The sequence below is a fragment of the Hevea brasiliensis genome, chromosome 15 (assembly GCF_030052815.1).
Source record: "Hevea brasiliensis isolate MT/VB/25A 57/8 chromosome 15, ASM3005281v1, whole genome shotgun sequence".
NCBI classification, from domain to species: Eukaryota; Viridiplantae; Streptophyta; class Magnoliopsida; order Malpighiales; family Euphorbiaceae; genus Hevea; species Hevea brasiliensis.
The window spans coordinates 60,866,425-60,886,997 of NC_079507.1; the positions used below are offsets into that span (position 1 = coordinate 60,866,425).

General features: G+C 33.5%; 2 protein-coding genes across 4 annotated transcripts; one reads left to right on the plus strand and one right to left on the minus strand.

Moving 5' to 3' along the window:
* Window positions 1–2,220: 2,220 nt before the first annotated feature.
* On the plus strand, window positions 2,221–10,308 carry LOC110661856 (phytochrome E). Its single transcript, XM_021820651.2, has 4 exons — window positions 2,221–4,691; window positions 5,530–6,337; window positions 6,907–7,200; window positions 9,780–10,308. The coding sequence occupies exons 1-4, from the start codon at window positions 2,654–2,656 to the stop codon at window positions 10,018–10,020; spliced, it is 3,381 nt and encodes a 1,126-aa protein (XP_021676343.2). The 5' UTR covers window positions 2,221–2,653; the 3' UTR covers window positions 10,021–10,308.
* A 112-nt stretch (window positions 10,309–10,420) lies between these two features.
* LOC110661857 (protein MEI2-like 2) lies at window positions 10,421–17,637 on the minus strand. Of its 3 annotated transcripts, none has more exons than XM_058136237.1 (13): window positions 17,355–17,637; window positions 16,433–16,474; window positions 16,185–16,328; window positions 15,562–16,037; window positions 14,172–14,330; window positions 13,962–14,078; window positions 13,695–13,846; window positions 13,129–13,220; window positions 12,080–13,034; window positions 11,897–11,981; window positions 11,729–11,797; window positions 11,248–11,427; window positions 10,421–11,111 (listed from the first exon to the last, which is right to left on the minus strand). In XM_058136237.1, exons 2-13 carry the CDS (start codon window positions 16,461–16,463, stop codon window positions 10,983–10,985), a joined length of 2,589 nt encoding a protein of 862 aa, XP_057992220.1. In that variant the 5' UTR covers window positions 16,464–16,474; window positions 17,355–17,637; the 3' UTR covers window positions 10,421–10,982. The 3 variants fall into 3 exon arrangements, with proteins under 3 accessions (XP_057992220.1, XP_057992221.1, XP_057992222.1); XM_058136238.1 differs by having other exon boundaries at window positions 16,433–16,471; window positions 17,355–17,635; XM_058136239.1 differs by lacking the exons at window positions 16,433–16,474; window positions 17,355–17,637 and having other exon boundaries at window positions 16,119–16,214.
* Window positions 17,638–20,573: the final 2,936 nt, after the last annotated feature.

The window sequence follows — 20,573 nt, forward strand, 5'->3', positions numbered from 1 at the left end:
TTACATAAATGGTATTGCTATGTATCCCCTTTAGAATGGCAAAATGCTCAATTTAACTTTCATATTTATTGAAAAGTTTTAATTTAATTTAGCTCGAAAGTTTTAATTTAAGATTAATTTAATACAAAATTTAAATTTTATGAACTAAATTTTATGAACTAAATTTGTTGATTTTTTTTATTTAAATTAAAAATTAAGAAGTTCATATTTTTAATTTTGAGACTGAACTTTTTTTTTATTTTTTGATTTAAATCTAAAAATTAAAAAACTCAATTTCTTTATTTTCTTAATTTTTGAGCTAAATTGAATTTAAATTAAAACTTTTATTATTTACTTCTAACTGGATAAAAGTTACTTAATTATAGATGGAAAATGTTTTCAAAGCATAGTTGTAGCAAATTATTGGTGTAATTAAGAAAATTAGGAGTAGTAAATTGAAAAGAGAAGTTGTTAGTTTCCTAAACTTACTTCTTCTATGGTTTCTCATAGGGGTGTGCAAACGATCGGTTCGTTTCCGAACCGAACAGAACCGATAAAATTAAAAATCGAAAATCGAAAATTTTAAAAATCGAACCGAACAGATTGATAAGAGAAAATCGAACCGAATCGAACCGATAAATTTCGGTTCGGTTCGATTTTAAACTGATCAAATCGAAATTTATAAAATTTCATATTTTTAACATTAAATCTAAATAATAAAAACATAAAAACAAAAAAAAGAAGAAATCAAAACTAAAAAATCTTTAAGTTCGGTTCGGTTTTCTTTGATTTTGGTTCGATTCGATTCGGTTCGATTCAATTTGATTCGATTTTTTTTTATTTCCTATATATATTAATAATTTCTGTTCGGTTCGATTTTTTTGATTTTTTTATGAAAATAACCGAACCGAACCAATTAACCGAAATTATCAAAATTATAAACCGAACAGAACCGATTAAATTTTAAAACTGAACCGATTGAACTGAATTAATCGGTTCGGTTCGATTTTTCGGTTTAAACCGAAAACTGCACACCCCTAGTTTCTCATGTAGGAGATTATGAAAACATTTGGGGGATATTGATAAATAAAGTTTTGATAAGGCTAGTCAAGAGCTTGAATTCTATAATGATTCTGCTTTCAATTAACAGAGCTAATTATATTTTGTAAAAATATGTTAAATTATTATATAATAAAAATAAATTTATTGTAAAGTGCACCAACATAAATATTATCATAGTTTACTAAATAAAATTAAAATTGTTAAAAAATAAAATGATCATAAAATTCAACTTTGAATAGGCCTACCAAAAGGTCCAAAACAAGATGAACACTTGAATTGGTTAATCATTTGGGCCTGGTTTGGACAAAATAGTAGGCTGAAGGGTCCTGGTTTGTTTGGGCTTAGGATATATTATAAAATCCTAATTAGGCTATGACCATATTTACTGTTTGGGCCTTTTATTTTTTCTACTATGACATTGGAATTCTAGATGGAAAGATTTATGCCAAAGGGAATTTAAATTAAGAAAATGACCAAAATATTATTAAATTGAAAGTTTAGGAGTGAAAAAAAAAATTAAATTGAGATATAATTTTTACTATTTTAAAATATTTTGGACCTTCCAAAATTCAAATATTCTAAACTTGATGGATTAGATTCCAATTCTCAGCTACATATTCCAATTTTGACATTGATGAGAGGAAAAAATGTCTAGACAAAATATTAGAAAAATAAATTATTTTATGTGGACCAAAACAAGCACAGAAAGTTGAATGAAATATGAAAACAATTTAATGGGTCCACTTTAGAAAAATATTTTGTTGCACAAAGATGGGAATTAATTATTATCTAATTAATTTTAAATACACTCATTCTCTTGTAAAAAAATTACTTTTTATATTCTTAAATAGTAAATATTATTTACTATTTTAATGAAAATTAAAAAAAAACCTAACCCAGTACAGAAAGTAGTGAACCATAACATATATGCAATCATAATTTAAATTTTAATTTGATATTTTTGTTATATTATTGGAATATTTTTGACACGAACTAAATTAGAATTATTCTTAACAGAATTTCCAAAAAGAAAAAAAGGAATTCTTCTTAAAAGAGTTTAAAATTGCATTGTGGGGGTCACTGGCCATGCATTCAGATAGTAATTTCAACAAGAAACCATTAGCGTATGCTTTTATCATATCATATCTCAAATGTTGATCATCATATCTAAAATCGAAAAACAGAATTGCGGTTGAAGATTCTTCTTCTTCTTCTCCCTTTTTTTTTTTTTCCTTTCTTTTGAGGATATTGGTTTTCCTTGCTGGACCTTGCATTTCTGCAGTCCAAGAAGATAACAGAGTGGGACTCAGTGACAGGCATTTGCATGGACCCCAAGGAAACAAGAGATGGAGAAAGGTGGAGGGTCAGTAGACACAGCACATTTGGTTCGAAACTACTAAATTTTTTACAGGAGAATATGGTAAAGAAGCCCACACAGAAATATGAAAGGGACTTGTGAAAGCCAGTGTCGTCATCATCATCAAAGAGCCAAGAAACCAGCAGCAGCAAGTACACTGATGATAAATGTCCAGCTACTCCTCCTCCACCAATATCGACATCCACATGAGCTTCTTGGAAAATCTAGTTCTCATAATTCGGAGCCTTCTATAAGATGGGGTTCCAGAGCGGCAGAGGAGCCACAACAACCCTGTCATCATCAGCTGCTAGCAGTATGAGACCTTTGGCCACTAACAGTAGAAGTAATGCCACCATTGCCCAGTACAATGCCGATGCTGGGCTTTTAGCTGAGTTTGAGCAATCTGGTGTCTCTGGTAAGTGCTTTAACTACTCAAGAGCAGTGCTTTCGGCTCCAAATACTGTACCTGAAGAGCAAATAACTGCTTATCTATCAAGAATCCAAAGAGGTGGCCTTATTCAGTCCTTAGGTTGCATGCTTGCAATTGAAGAACCCACTTTTAGGATCATTGGTTTCAGTGAAAATTGCTTTCAATTGTTGGGTCTGAGTTCACACAATGAACTCGAGTCCAAGCAAGTAAAGGGTTTGATTGGAATCGATGCAAGAACCCTTTTTACGCCTCAATCGGGGGTTTCATTGACAAAAGCTGCTGTTTCAAGGGAGATCTCAATGTTAAACCCGATTTGGGTTCATTCTAGGAGTACACAGAAGCCATTTTATGCTATACTGCATAGGATTGATGTGGGAATTGTAATTGATTTGGAGCCTGCAAGATCTAGTGATCCTGTTCTCTCTCTTGCTGGCGCTGTGCAGTCACAGAAACTCGCTGTTCGTGCGATTTCTAGGATGCAGTCGCTCCCTGGTGGTGATATTGGGGTGTTGTGTGATACGGTCGTGGAGGATGTTCAAAAACTTACTGGGTATGACAGAGTCATGGTATATAAGTTCCACGATGATGATCATGGTGAAGTGGTGTCAGAAATTAGGAGGTCTGATTTGGAGCCTTACTTGGGTTTGCACTATCCTGCCACAGATATTCCTCAAGCAGCACGTTTCTTGTTCAAGCAGAATCGCGTGAGGATGATTTGTGATTGCCGTGCCAGTCCAGTTAGGATCATCCAAAGTGAAGAATTGAAGCACCCTCTTTGTTTGGTCAATTCAACCCTTCGGTCACCCCATGGCTGCCACACGCAGTACATGGCCAATATGGGTTCCATAGCTTCATTAGTAATGGCAGTTATCATAAATGGTAATGATTCAACCAGGCTTTGGGGGCTGGTTGTGTGCCATCACACTTCCCCACGCTACGTCCCTTTCCCTCTTCGTTATGCATGTGAGTTACTCATGCAGGCTTTTGGGCTACAGCTCTACATGGAGCTACAGTTGGCAGCACAGTTGGTGGAAAAGAAGATCCTCAGGACTCAGACGTTGCTCTGTGACATGCTTCTCCGAGATGCCCCTTTTGGTATTGTCACTCAATCGCCTAGTATTATGGATCTTGTGAAGTGTGATGGAGCTGCACTATATTATGGAGGGAAATGTTGGTTGCTGGGTATAACTCCAACTGAATCACAGGTAAAAGATATTGCAGAGTGGCTGCTCATCAATCATGGAGATTCTACCGGGTTGAGTACTGATAGCTTGGCTGGTGCTGGTTATCCAGGTGCTGCATTACTGGGTGATGCTGTTTGTGGCATCGCTACTGCTAGGATCACTTCAAGAGATTTTTTGTTCTGGTTCAGGTCTCACACTGCAAAGGAAGTCAAATGGGGGGGAGCCAAGCATCATCAAGAAGATAAAGATGATGGTGAAAGAATGCACCCAAGATCATCGTTTAATGCTTTCCTGGAGGTGGTGAAGAGCAAAAGTTTGCCTTGGGAGGTTTCAGAAATTAATGCTATTCATTCTTTACAGCTAATAATTAGAGACTCGTTTCCGGATATGGAGGACAGTGGTTCAAAGGCAATGGTCTATGCTCAGCAGAAGGACACTGAGATGCGGGGGATAGATGAACTAAGTTCAGTGGCATGTGAAATGGTTAGATTGATTGAGACAGCTACAGCACCAATTTTTGGGGTTGATTCAGCAGGTCTCGTCAATGGATGGAATGCCAAAGTTGCAGAGCTGACTGGATTACAAACCAGTGAAGCAATGGGAAAGTCCCTGGTTCATGAAATTGTTCACGAGGACTCTTGTGGAGTTGTTGAAGGTATTTTGGGCAGAGCTTTGCAAGGTATATCTTTTCTTGTTTTAATTATCAATAGATTCCTTTAATTATTTTGAATTCAATATCTAGCTCATCTTCATTGTTATTATATGACACTTAGCTGTAATATATTCCAGACATACATGCACACACACACAAAAATATGGTTTACAAATCACAATGTCATGTATTATTCATCATGCTTTGAGATAACCTGCATCTGAGTTCATTATCTTCTGATTGTAACTATAATAGTGCCTTTCTGTAAAAATAAACGACTTTCCCTTAACAATGCAATCATGCTCCTTATCACAGACCATCTGGGTCAATGCACTCCAACCACCACCACCATCGCATTTTTCTTCAGTTTAGAAGTATATGTATCTTCCATTCCATTTATTGTTGTCTAGATGTCCAAATCATAGCAGTGTCCAGTATTCTTCCTTAATTGGAATTTGGTATTACCTCTTTGGAAGTGGTGCTTGAACTTGATAACAGCAGAGCTTGTTGCATTACCATTAGGTGTTCTGTAAAATTGGATGGGTCAAAAATTGCATCTTGAACTCTAAGGCTGCAAATATGGTGGATGGGAACTTGTTTCATTTTTCATTTTAACTTTTCTCCAGCTGGGGTTATCATTACAAATTTAGGTGTATATACAATATAAGCTCTTCCTCCTACGTTTTCAAGTAATTTTCCGAAACAATTGATGGGGATATCATGGGCGATTTGACTTCATCCAGGGTTCTTGCTTATAATTTATTTTTGCCTTAAAGTTTACTCTTCTTAACCCTTCTCTTGTTTATTTCTCATTTTTATTTTCTTCCAAATGGTATGGGTATAAAAAGGCTTAAATCTTATCCAGGTGAGGAGGACAAAAATGTTGAGTTAAAACTAAGGAAATTTGGGTTTCATCAGCAAAACTCAGTTGTATATGTTATGGCCAATGCCTGCACAAGTAGGGACCATGAAAACAACGTTATAGGGGTGTGCTTTGTGGGTCAAGACCTTACATCTGAAAAACTTGTCACAGATAAATTTCTCCGATTACGAGGAGATTACAAAACTATCATAGAAAGCCTTAATCCACTGATTCCGCCAATATTTGCTTCTGATGAGAATGCCTGCTGTTGTGAATGGAATGCTGCCATGGAAAAGCTGACTGGTACAGGAAGACAGGAGGTGATAGGCAAAATGCTTCCTGGGGAGATCTTTGGAAGTCTGTGTCGGCTAAAAGGTCAAGATACTTTAACTAAGTTTATGATTTTATTGTATCAAGGAATTACTGGTCAAGAAACTGAGAAGTTTCCATTTGGGTTTTTCAACAGACAAGGGAAATTTGTAGAGGTGTTCTTAACAGTGAGCAAAAGGGCGGGGCCAGATGGGAATATAATTGGCTCTTTCTGCTTCTTGCAGATTGTTGAGCCTGACCTGCAGCAGACCTTTGATGGGCTTAGACAAGAGGAACAAGTAAACTTTCTGAAACTTAAAGAGTTGGCATACATACGACAAGAAATGAAAAATCCTTTGAGTGGTATTCGGTTTACCCACAAACTTCTAGAGGATACAGCAATATCAGAACATCAGAAACAATTCCTTGAAACGAGCGATGCATGTGAAAAACAGATTATGACCATAATTGAGGATATGGATTTAGCAAGGCTAGAGGAGGGGTAAGTCTTTTTTCATTCATGATTTGCTTCTTTATCTAACTCAAAAGTTGGCTCATTTATTAGATTAACGTTAAAAGCGAGCCTAAGCTTGGCTCACTAACCTTGACAAACGGGCTCAAGTAACCTTTTACCAAGCCAAACTGTGAGTAGTTCACATTTCACAAGCAGCTGAGCTCATTTGAATCCTTACTTCCTTGACAGAACAAACCACTTCCCATACTAGTATATAGCCCAAATACATCTCAATAAAAGGTTTTGCTCCAACTCTGATGCATTCTTATCAATGTAACAGCACAAACCACATCAATTCTTCCCTTTTAAAAGTTATCTTTCATTAAGATTCTTTTCCAAGAATGCCTAAAAAAGAAAAAAAGAATCACCTAGGTACGAGCACAAGTTATTGTCTTAATTTATTTTTACAGCTTTGTTTCACTGGTAGATGTTTCAGAAAGTGTTCACTTTTTCTGGGTACAAATGTTCATTTCTAGTTTCGCTTAGGATACTAAGCATCTTATTACACTTTTGAACCTATGTTGCAATACTCACTGGTCATTTTGTTCTAATGCCAGCAACATTGAGCTCAAGACGGAAGAATTTCTTATGGGAAATGTTTTAGATGCCATCGTTAGTCAAGTCATGATATTGCTGAGGGAAAGGAATATAAAACTATTTCATGAGATTCCAGAGGAAATCAAAACGCTGGCTTTGTATGGTGATCAAATTAGGCTTCAGCTGATCTTGTCAGATATCTTGCTTAGTGTGGTTCAACATGCTCCTTCTCCAGATGGCTGGGTAGAAATCAAGATTTCACCTGGTCTGAAGATGATACAAGATGGTAATGAATTTATACGTTTGCAGATCAGGTAACATGACCATTACAAATTTATTTTTGTTGAATTTTTTGGAGTTAAGCTGATTCATGCTTTAATCTCACTATTGAAGTAGATAAGCAATGATAAGAGATTAGAAATGAAGTTTTTTGAAGAAAACTTTTTCTATTTTCGTTTTAACAAATTGTTATGAAATAGGTCTCCTTATATAGGAAACTAGATAAATACTCTCACACATTACAAGAAAATTCTTAGATATTCTAAACAATCAATACTTCTTAGATAACGTTTTCTTGGAAAACTGCAAGTCATCTTGAAAGGCTAAAAATCTCTTGTTGCTCTTTTACTTCTCAATATTCCAACGCTCCTTGAGAATTTCTTTGTAACTCCAAACTTTCTCCTTAATTCTTCAAATATAGCTTTCCCTAAAAGATTAATCATTAGGTCATCTGATTTTCAGTACACCAAAAATATCTTTGATCTTTCTCAGTCATTGAAAGCTCATCCTTCACATTCTGCTGATTCTTTCCTAAATCCGGAGGTTTTTCTTCATCAGTTTTGGTATCACTACCATGATGCTTGACAGAATCGAAGTTTAATGGAAAACTTTTATCAACCGTATTAAAAACAAGCTATCTCACAACTACATGGATGATAGATAGTGCAGTAGTTATTTTTGTAGAATACCAAATATCCCTGCAGTAGTTATCTTTGTAGAATACCAAATATCCCTTCTTCAGCATCTGAGATAAACTTAGCAAATTTTGATTTAAGCAAGGAATAAATAAAACATCAGAGAAAATCTTTGTACCTTTTTTGGTTTGCACAGAAACAAAACCTTTTCCCTCTGCCTGAACCATATCAACAATACCCAACTTCACTTTAGTTTTGACTGATCCATCCGAAGAAGTTAAGAGAGAAACATCCCTGGTCATACGATTTGTGCATCAACTATATACAAACTAGATGTAGTTGTCATTTTTTGAGATACCATGAATAAATGATTAGTATGTTGATGGTGATCTTCAACAAAGTTCATTTGTTGAGCAGTTGTTGTTACTCTTGATTTTGCTCGAGTCTGCCAAACTTTTCAATGTGACCATATTTATTGCAGTGTCCATATTCGATTTTTGCCCAACAATACCTTTCCAAATAGTTAGTCCTTTTGCAAACGCCACAAGGAGGGAATTTGCCTTGCCTTTCCCCATTCTTACTGCTTTCAACTTCTTTTCCTTCATTTTCTTTCTTTTCTGAAAAATGCTTTCTTCCCTCATTACTCAGTTGTACTTTATTCTTGTGTTGAGGCCGAAAAGCTCCATCAGTTGCATCTTCATCCCTAAGTGCTCTCATATCTGACAAAGTTAATAGATGTCTTAGTCTTGAAGTGAAGAAATTTTAGCTTCAAATCTCTTCGGCAAGCTGACAATGACCATTCTTCTATTGGAGATCTCTTCACCTCGTCAATCTAATCTGATTCGCAATTTTCATAAGTCTGTCAGCATACTTCTTTTTATTTTCTGAGTCTTTTCATTTTTAAACTTCAAGTGATCTTCTTAAATTTATAACTTGCATGTCTAGTTCTCTCACTTGTCATGAACTCCTCCTTAAGCTTATGCCAAGCTTCTTTTGCAGATTTACAAGTTATGATTCTTATGAATATAATACCAGTCCAACTGAATGAATACAACCTAGTGCGTACAAACTTTCGGCACTTTCTTCTGGAAGCGATGGAGGATATCTCCTAGTTTCAAGCACATCCCACAAATGAAATGCTTTTAAATAATCCTTCATTTTGACATCCCAGATCTAAAAATTCTCAATTGCGAAGATAGGAGTGCAGGAGTAGAAAATTCATTTTACATAGGAAACAATATCTCTTGGATATTCCGCATTACAAGAAAACTCTTGGATATTCTAAACAATTAATACTTGTAGGAAAGTGTGTTTTTGGAAAACTACAAGTCATTCTTGAAAGACAAGATCTCTTTTTTCAAAGCAAGTTCTCAGTCTTCCAACAATATTTACTAATGACGAATGGAAATTACATTTACAAAACCTTGTGGGTTAAAATCAATACAGAAAAGTAAAGGAGGGATAGACTGGTCAAGGGCTGGTTCGAACAATGAATCGGATTGGGGCTGTCCTAGGTCAACGGCTCTGGTTAATGAACCGTCCCTAATGGGCCCCTTGAAGCAGCACTAGAATCAGCCAGTTTGAATTCGCGGTTCTGAACTGGAACTTGCCCAATTCAAATTATTGCTTTCTTTTCTTTTTCTTTTTTTTTTTTAAAAACAATATATTGGATTTATAAGTGGGCCCTTTTAATTTTTTTTAGATTTAAAACTAAATAAATGATGTCTAGAAATTGATTATAAGTTGATAATACTTAGGGCCGAAACGGAATTGGACCCAAACTGTTTTGAACCGAAACTAGTCCAAACCATGAGGCCAGCTGAAACAGCGGTGCCTGGGATAACATATGCCTACTATTAGAATGCCATCTTGATCTGTGTCTGGCTTTCAATTATATATTTTCACATCACTTTAAAATAAAACAAGAAGCAGAATCACAAGTTTATGCATACTAAGTGCATCTTCTCTTGTGCTTGTAGAATGACACATATGGGTAAGGGCTTGCCTTCTGCTCTCATCCAAGAGATGTTTGAGGGAGGAAATCACCGGACTACACAAGAAGGCCTGGTGCTAAACCTGTCTCGGAAACTACTTAATAAGATGAATGGTCATGTCCACTATACCAGAGAGCATAACAAATGTTACTTCCTCATTGATCTTGAATTGAAGTTGAAAGGAAGACAAAAGGGGGAGCAAGCAGATACAAGTATAATGGCCTGACTTTCTGCTCCAGTACCTTCTCTTGCTTTTTTAACTCCTGCCCAGATGCCTCCAATTATGACTCAACGTCGTGAATGCGTAGTAACGTGCAGTGGACCTGGTATTATAATGGTTGCAGTCGCTTTTCAGTTTTAACTCGGTGCATGCTGATGCATTACAGTCTCAACCACCTAATTGTATATTTCTAATTCCTAATGATGGCATAAACTATTAAGTTAGTGTTTATCAATGTTTACATTCACCTTATCTAAATAAATGTATGGCCAGCAAGGTGTCGGAGTTCGTCAATGATTGAGCTCATTCTGTGCGAGTTTTGTGCAGAGTGCGTAGGTACACAGCTCCCTTTCTGCATGCTTGTCTAATTGACAGGACAAGTAAATCCTATTTCATGACAAAGTAGTAGCAAAAATCAGACTTCATTCAGACAATTTGTTTGAAATTGTCCCACTATTAGTTGGTAGATCTTTCTTTTACTTCTAACAGTACCATGATTCAATTTACATACCACATCTTTAGATACAAAGCAACTTCTATCTCGAGAACAATTTTATGAGACTAATTCAAAAAGAGTCCGTCTCACAACCTATACAATTCTATAAAAATCCCCATGTTACACCATCAACCCTCAAAATCTGAAAACCCCCAAAGACATTTATCCTTGTACCCTTATACACGTCATATATGCAGAATAAGTTATGAAATCCATATCCCCGAAAACAAAAATGAACCCTGAAGAGAAATCATGCAAAACCCAGTGGTCCGTGCACTCAACAGTAAGCCACCGATCAGCACAAATACTAAAATGCTCTTGCTGCCGCTTTTGAAGCTGTCACTAAATACTATGAAATCAGCAAAAGCATTCTTTCCTAATCATCTCATCCTAAATTTATACACTTGAATATATACGCAGGGGTTAGCACCCAAAGCCACTAGGCTGAGGGTCATCTCCTTCCAACACATTGTTAACTCTTATCTGACTTCTCACCAGAGCCATCCACTGTAGGGCTTCCTGGCGAATCTCCAGAGTGTGAGCCATCCGGCTGACGGAACTGGATGTTCAAACTGCTAGAGGGTAAATGCTCCAGGATGATCTGTGCACAGAAAAACAAGCAGTCATTCAACAGCAATACCATAATAATAATAATAATAATAATAATAATAATAAAAGGAAATTCCAAAATACCATAAGGGTTCTGAACACTTCAACCATTGTATTTAATTTCATACCTGATCACCTGCCTCCTGCCCTTCCGAGTGGAACAGAATTGGGCGGCAGCGCTTATCTTCATTCATTAAGCTTGAATTCTGAAAGTGGGTCACAAGGGCTACCTTTCCCTGGATTCGAGCATATGCCAAAGACGCAACTTTCTCGCTGTTAAACTTCTCCCACTTCTTACCATTAAATGCCTGCAAAAATTTAGAAACATAAATAGATCCACAAACATATTTGTAAATTAGGGTTTCCTCCTAAATTTGAGGTGTGCCATGTCTATCATTTGAACAGTTAAAATTAAGGCTTCCAATGAAAATTACCTGCTTGACCAGAGACACCACATTGCAAGACAATGATATACAAACCCAAAGAATAAACAATTAAATCCTACCACAATGAAAATTACCTGCTTGACCAGAGACACCACATTGCAAGACAATGACATACAAACCCAAAGAATGAACAATTAAATCCTAAACAAGGACGGAATATAACCTCATAAAATGGAATGATATGTGAAGGAGACAACATATTGATAAATGCATAACCCACATTGCATTTATTCTGCACCCATAGAAAGAATATCTATCAGTTGCAATCCAATAAGGAAAAAAAATAATAGAAAACATATTAAACATGATATCAAAAATCCAACGAAATTACCTTAAAATCAATTGGTAAATACAAAAAATCATAAGTGCCCTTGTGATTTTCATCAATGGCAGCTAGCAACATCTTTGAGGTGTATCTAGGGGATGAGATCAGAACAGGGAAAAAATAAGACTGATCTTTTAACATGATAATGACTGGATATTGACAAATGGAAATTATAAAGAGAGTTATTACTTGTTTGGGATATTTTTTATCATTAAGGTTGTCCGAGTGTCTTCCCCACTGATAATTTTATCCAAGTCGAGCTGAAACTGTTTCTTGCTATCTGCTTGGTTCCCATTATTCTCAACCCGTCGGCTACGCCCACGCTCGGTAAAACCCTCCATGCTGGTGACTGCTAATCCCGGGTATGGGACATTACCTAAAAATACAGGATTTAGCCTTGGTGAAGACATCATTCTGTAACTTGAAGAACCATTTTCAGAAATGTTTCTTGGAATGGCAACACCAGCATTCATTGGCGCATGACCACCCATATTCATCATGAAACTACCATCATTGTGGCCTAAACCCATGCCTCCATATGCAACAGGACTCATGAATGAGGTATCTGGCGACTCCGGGAAAAATCCGAAGTGCCTCTCCAAAGGAACTCCAGATGGAGCAGAACCAACATGGTGATGGTTCTGGGATGAGCCAAGTAAAGAACCATGTCGACCCGTGTATGAAAAGCCATGACCCTTCCCATTGGATGAAAATGGATGGCCCAAGGATGGTGTTGTCCAGGTAGATGAAGTGGCGTGATCAGGGTATGGATTTGGGCTTCCCCAAAGAAATTGTGGCCCAGATAATGTTTCCACAACAGATCCATTAGATGTTGAAGGGCCACCAAAGGATGACATACTTCCATGGTATTGATTCAACTTTGACTCGGGAACTGAATGTGATTGTTGGAATGTAGCTCCGTGGGTTGAATTCATGCTTGTAAACGTATGCTCCATAAGACTACCCCTTCCTTGGTCCTTGCCAATAGGTGCAACTTTCCCAGAGTTTGATCCTTGAGAATGAAGAATTGACGCCAGCCCAGGTAAATGGTTGCCAGTTGGGCTCAAATTCCTGAAAACAGGGGATTTGCTGATACTTTGCAATGGACTATGTTCCATGGGACTGTTGAACTGTGCCCAGTTACCTGTAATAAATGTAATCCAATTTAGCTTGTAAGAGAAATTCCAGACAGTTTTAGAACTCTAATTTACATGAGACTTGAAGCATCTCAAACCTACCTGGCGGAGAGTTGGTTACTGGAGACCCCACTGGGGGCCAGAAATTCCGGGATTCATCTTGTTCAAGCTCTTGATTAAGTTGCAACATCAAGCTGAAAGGTAGAAAACACAAAGTCAACAATTTCATTTACAAGGACACTTCAGTAGTAATAATTCAAGAAATAAAATAATAAGAAAATACTCATTTTAGAAATGAAACAACACTTCAGATCAGTACCTGTTTAGAGAGAGATTGTAAAAGTACAACAGCTTAATAACAGTAAATAATAATAATAATAACAACAGTAAATAATCTCCCAAAAGTTATTGCAGCCAACAAAATAACAAATACGTGAAAATGAGAAATTTAACTCATGTAAGGAGGCATTTGCAAGATGGGGAAAGAAAACGAAACAAAGGAAAATATTATTTGAGCTGTTTTCTCCATTAGATGCAAAGCACACTAAAATATTTGCACACATGCAGTTTATAATTCAAAAATAATTATATAATACCAATCAGACCTGAAGAAAGATTACTAGTTGTTACAGGTCGCACCAAGAAAAGCACAATTATTAGATACTTACTTTCGCCGTGCACCACCAGGACGGCTAGGTTCAAGCTTTATCCGTTTACCAGCTATGTCACTTCTATTCAGTGACTTAAGTGCCGCTTCAGCAGCTCTAACATCATAAAACTCAATAAACTTGTGGTGCCTCTTATGTGGTGTTTCCCTTATCTGCTCTTGTACAATAAAAAAGGCGAATTTGCACAAATGTTAGACCAACTATTATATCAAAAAGATGAGAGTATGGTATAAAACTAAAAGATCAACCAACAGAGAAACTCATCACCTCTTTGACTTCCCCGTAAGCCCCAAATATTTGTCGGAGGTCTTCATTTGAGACTGATGGATCCAGATTAAAAACGACCAGAGTTCCTTGATTAATATCCTTGTCAGATGGATTGTCCTGGCATGCATTTAGAATGGATATGATAGGATTAAAAGGATGGTATTAACAGTTGAAAAGGAAATTATCAGTAATTAAAATTCTAATATAAACCTTTGGAATTGAGTAGTGAATATCAAGTTTCCTCCGTCGTAGAGGTTTGTTTTGCAATGCACGCATAGCAGTTCGAGCCGCGCGGATATCATAATAAGATATCATCACAAAACCCCTGTGTTTACATGCAGTGTAGAGAGTTCTAATGTTGCCATATTGCTACAAAACAAACAGTTAGCAAGAATAAAACAACATTATTTGGATGAAGCAATGAATACTATTAATATCTTGATTACAGTTTCAAGCAGGTTAAGAGATCAACAACTTGTAAATTCAAAAATTGAATACCAATTTCTATAAATTTTACACAGTACCAACTTATAAAGCAATTATGACAACCACCCTGTACTACTCTTACTTTCAATACTCAGTAGACAGTGTTATACTTGGAAAACTTGAGAATTTTCTAATGAGACAAATCAAGAGTCACCTAATTACACAATTGGACCTGTTACTTATAGTGATCCACTGCATTTGCATGGGCAACACTGACATGTTTCAAATAGGTTTTTAAACAACTTTGTTATATAATGCATTTTTATGTAACATATATACAAGTGCACGTATAAATACTAAAAAGTCAAACTATTATCAGGGTACATGCAAATTATAAAAAAGTTCAATACTCAAAACTTGTTTCTGTCAAATTACTAAATGATGTATCCTAACTCATATAGAACCCATTGCTGCCAATTGCTTTCTTTTTTGGTATCGTTGACAAGTTCTATCCTAGTTTCATGTACATGTACAACATTAAGTTTCGTTTCAAACAAAAGTTTCATTTCCAACGAATCTTTATATATATATATATATATATATATATATATATATATATATATATATATATATATAAACCAGGAAGATATTCCTGAGAGAATGCCATGTGACATTCTCTTATGTAGTATTGTCACGTGCCTAACACGTGGCATTCTGTATTGTCATGTAGCATTCTTTATTATATATAAGTTATAAATTACTCTATTTATAATACTATAAATAGGCATTATTATAAGGTAACTTATAATATATTAACATATATTAATTACATATATTTATATCTATATGATGTATGGATAGATTTTAATTATTACTATGATAAAATCTTTATTAAAAAACATGAGAGATAAAAGTAATAAAAATAAAATTTGAAATAATTAATAAAAAATTTAAAATATTATATTATTTTTATATATTAAATTGAAAGAAAATATATAAATTAAAATTATTAATAGCTCCATGCATTAGCACGGGTAATTCCCTATTTTGATATCTGAAGTTTGCAAAAGATTGCTCACTTCTCATAAACTGTATTGATGGCAAACTTTATAGCCATTGTCAGCCAACTAAAATAAGGTGCATAAACAAATATTTATACTAAAAAGTTAATTACCTCAAAGAGGGTTCTCAGTTCTATGTCTTCAACATTACTATTAATATTTCGAACAAATAATGTTCTTGAAGGATGTTCGCCATAAGGATGTTCTCCAGCAACTGTTCCCACACCATTTGGAAGACCATAATGAGGCATCCCATTCCCAATAACACCATCAGATATATTTACTTTTGAGATGCCCAAGCTCAGGTTCTCTTGTGGATCACTTTCAAGTTCCATACCTCCTCCACTACCAAAAAGATCATAATCTTCCAAGTCCTCCAGTGAACCAGGCAGCCTACTCAGGTCAAAATCTTCCATTATGCCAGCTAAAAGCTCATTCTCATCATCAGGAAGTAAACTTCCAATTGCATGAGTTTCAACATCTTCAAGTAAATCACTACCCTCCACATCCACATCTTGAGGAAGTTTATCCAAACTAGATGAGGCATCATCAACAGATTGACGACTACATTCTGTATTATTCAAATTCACTGCAAGTTTTTGCACAAAATGGTAAGACCTCCAACAATATTACAGGGCATATTAAATACTCAAAGGACAAAATCACATACACTTTTCATGAGGAAGAACTGGATATTACAGGGCATATTTAATACTCAAAGGACAAAATCACATACACTTTTCATGAGGAAGAACTGGTAATGAGCTAGAAAAAAGGGTAGCATCATTTGGAGCATGATAGATGTCGGATCCAGATAAAATTCCCAACGGTCTGCTCCCCACTTCCTTTGATATATTCACTGGAGGATTCTTCGCAGTAGCTAAAAATATATAATTCACAAAACTTATAAATTAGAAAGACACGCAATTTCATACTATAAAAACATGATGGACAAAAACATAATGCAGGAATCCAACAAATTACCCGGAGACAAAATATTTGGCGACTGCTTCATCGCATCACCTTCTATTGTGAGACAAAACAACATCCAACAAAGAGGGGTGAAAAATTGGTCAAGATTTACTCCAGTTAAGAAATCAAAATATATAATTAAAACATTACTCTAGTTAGAGATACCATAGATGCTTGCAGGAAAATGATTATGACCAGAAAGTAAAAAAACAGCAAACAAATTTACAAAATCACACGCATGGAAAACCTTCATGGACACAAGAACTTTATAGATGTAACATAATTTAATCCCTAAACTGAACTAATGGAACATTAAACACATGGCACACAACTCGGCAGTGCCGTGACTCTTGGTCTTTAGATTGCTGAAGGCCAACATACAACCACGAGACAAGTTTCCTCTTGCAAAAAATAAAGAAAGCAAAACCATCAAATTGAAACACTGTTATTCTAAGAGAAAGTGAACCGGGAAGGACAAACATTACCCAAACCTAAAGCATGTAAAATCCGCTTGAACACACAGCATACAAGTTCCAAATATATTTCAACATAACTATTAAAAAAATTACAAAACGGTACAACCAATAACCCAATAAACGCCAATCTTCGAAAGTAGGGGGGAAAAAACAAATAGGAGTATGAAACCACTTGTTACCAAAACGAGGTGGGTAGGCAGATAGGGAGATAAAGAGAAATGGGGAGGGGGAGGAACCTCTGAAGTTCAAATTACTATAGCACAGCAAAAACTGAATTCCAAATTGACCTCAAAAAGATCAAATCACTATTCAAATTCAAGAAAACCAATAAAGCCAGGAGTATCAACACCAAAAAAACAAACTTTAATTAAAAAAAAAATTGATCAAACTCGTACAACACTCAACAACACACAATTTCACATTAACAAACAAACAAATAAAACAAAACAAGCGATTACCTGAATAAGGTTAAGAAAATCAAGCAAAGATTAACTGAACCACGACCTATTGAGCTCTTCACGATCACGCATAAAGAAGAAGATGAAGCAGAAGCAGAAGAGGAAGGAAGGTAGAGACGTAAAGAGAGAGAATTTGCTGTGTACACTTCCTTATTACTACTATGACTACAAGTTCTCTCCCTGATTGGACAGAAGGTGATGATTGGACGAAAGGAGTAAAAAAAAACAGAGAATGATTGAGGGAGAAATAGAGAGAGAGTGCAAGGGAAGAGAGAGATTTATTGTTGTGAATGCAGGGCGAGATTTAACTGTATTTAAATCTTCTTTGGTGTCCGCAATGGTGGACTTAAGAAATAAATAAATTTTTAAATAAATAAAGAAAAATTATAAAAACAAAGGAAAAATTAAAATAAATGGGGATATTGTGGTGCGATATAAAATTTAACATTTTGGATATATCTTGTCACCAATTCGACCTTAGACTTTCATATAATTTCCATTTTGCCATTCCTGGGGTTTGGTGTGGCCCACTGTTTATCCGGGTATGGTATACTGTATGTAGATATGTACAGTAACAGAGATGTTAATTGACATGCGGCACGCAGTACAGTCAATTAACTGCGGTAAAAAACAAAGGTGAAAAACAGTAATCTCATCTTAAAATAATAATTAATTAATGTGGTAATTACAATTTTATAATGGTGATAAATAAGATGAAGATTGGCCTTTTTTTATAAGATGAAGGTTGGTTGAGTAAAGGATAATGATTTGCCACGTCAGTTTTTTATGACGTGTGAGAATTTTCCACCGTAGCTAAATATCGTGTCTTGGTACAGCGGTGCTTCGTTTTGGAATTACCACGTGAGAATGATTGCACTTTTATTGGCTTTAATTTAAAATAATATTGATAATAATTGACTAGCAGCCATAAAGTTTAGAATTATGAAATCACTATGAGTATGATATTTGTAATAATGTGTATTCAAATATGTTACAAATAAATGTTACTCATGTGCAAATATGTGCATGATATGAATATGTAAAATAATTAATGATGCATTAATAGCTTTTCTTTGCTCATTGTAATAAATGATTTAAAAAAATAATTATCTCATTTCATTTATTATTTTAAAAAATTAAAATAATATTAATTAATTTTTTTAATTTTACTTTTATTTATTATTATTTTTAATGTATTTATTTTTTCTTAATATTTTTATATCTCAATAATACTATAAGAGTAATTTAATTAATTATTAATATTTTTTATAAAAATAATATTATTCAATTATTTTCTTAATTTTTTGTAAAAATTTAAAATGTGATTAAAATGTGATGAGGGAGTAGTAAATATTGAGTATTATTATTGATAAACTTTAATTCAATAATATTATTTGTTATGAGATTTTAAATTTAAATTTTTATTGCAATGCATATGCAATAAATATTCCATGATTATTAGACTTAATTAGGGAATTATATATGTTGATATAGGTGGCTATTAATAATTTTAATATATATATATATATATATATAATATAATATTTTAAAATTTTCACTAATTATTTTAAATTTTATTTTTAATACTTTTATCTCTCAAACTTTTTAATAAAATTTAGTGTTAAAGTTACTAATTCATTCGGATATTCTGTAATAATGGTAAAATTTTATGTCCATATCATAAAATATTTTATTTAGTTCTTATTTTATTAAAATAAATAAATATTTAATACTATTAAAATATTAGATAAAAAATGAATATATGATATAATAAATAAATTAATTAAATACATCAAAATTGTGTTATCTAAATATTATAGTTATATTTACTAATTGAATGTTATTGACAAATTTAATACATGTAATGGGAAATCATATAACATCAAACTATATAGACAGAAATTAAGGAATAACAACCTCACTTTTTTAAATAATTTAATCATGCGAAGAACTACATTGTTTGAAACCTTTTTTAATAAACATTTAATTAGGGGGAATTTTTTTTTTAATCCAAATATACAATATTTTATGTTATCATCTTCATTTGTATATATTATAGTAAAATTCACATTCTTTGTTTCATAAATAATAAATTATTTATATTAAAATTGATGAATGATAAGATATATCTAAGACACTAAATTTATTTACATGGTTGGGATTTAGTAAAATTCTCCGTATAACTATAAAAATACCATAATTTAAGTAAGTTTTTTTGTTTATGTGTAATATATATTTTGAAGCTATCAATAATATTAGTTATTATAATAATTATTAATTATTTTATTAATTGTTATTAATTATTTATTTATATAATAACTTAAATTAAAAGTATTCGATAAAAATAATTACTATTAAATATAAAATTAGTGATATCATTTTATTGAATTCTAATAAAAAATATACATTTAACCTCTAAAAGTATGGATAATTTTTTTAATATCTAAATATTAATATAAATATTATATTATTAAATAATATTATTAATAAAATTAAATATTATCCTAACAGTATTTTAATATATTAAATATGTTTATAATTCATTCAATAAAAAAATAGATTATAATTATAGAAAATCTTACAACAATTTTAAATTAATAGTATTTAAGATAATTGTAAGTGTTTTCTCATAAATTTAAATGTAAAACTATGCGTTTTAAAAATAATTAATTATAGGATTATCATAATCCTATAACTAAATTCAAGACTTTTGTTTTTCTATTTAAAATAAAAAGAGGATAAAATGAAAAAAAAAATGAAAAAGATATAATGATGTAAGAGATGATGAAAGCATCTTTGGCTTTATTTGTTTGCAACGAACAACCCGCGTAAAGGGTGGTGTAAAGAACCAACGGTCATCTCACCCAGTTGCGTGACATCATTGGGCCATGTTGTGCAAAGTGGAACTACCACTGCTCTTCGCACTTCGCCGTGTATGTGGACAGAATATTCCTCTATTTTCCTTTTTTTTTTCTTTGTTTTTAAATATTTATTATATAATTTTTTAAAAATATTTTTTAACAAAAAATCATAATAATTGTTGCATACAATTACTTAATTTACAAATAAAATTAACTAACAGTTATTAGTGGTGAAAAATTAAAAAAGAGAAGAGATTTAATAATAATGTAGTAGTTGAATGTATTTTATATATTTTATTTTTTAAAAAAAATAATAAAATAAGATAATTTATTTGTAAAATAATTAAGTTAATTTAAA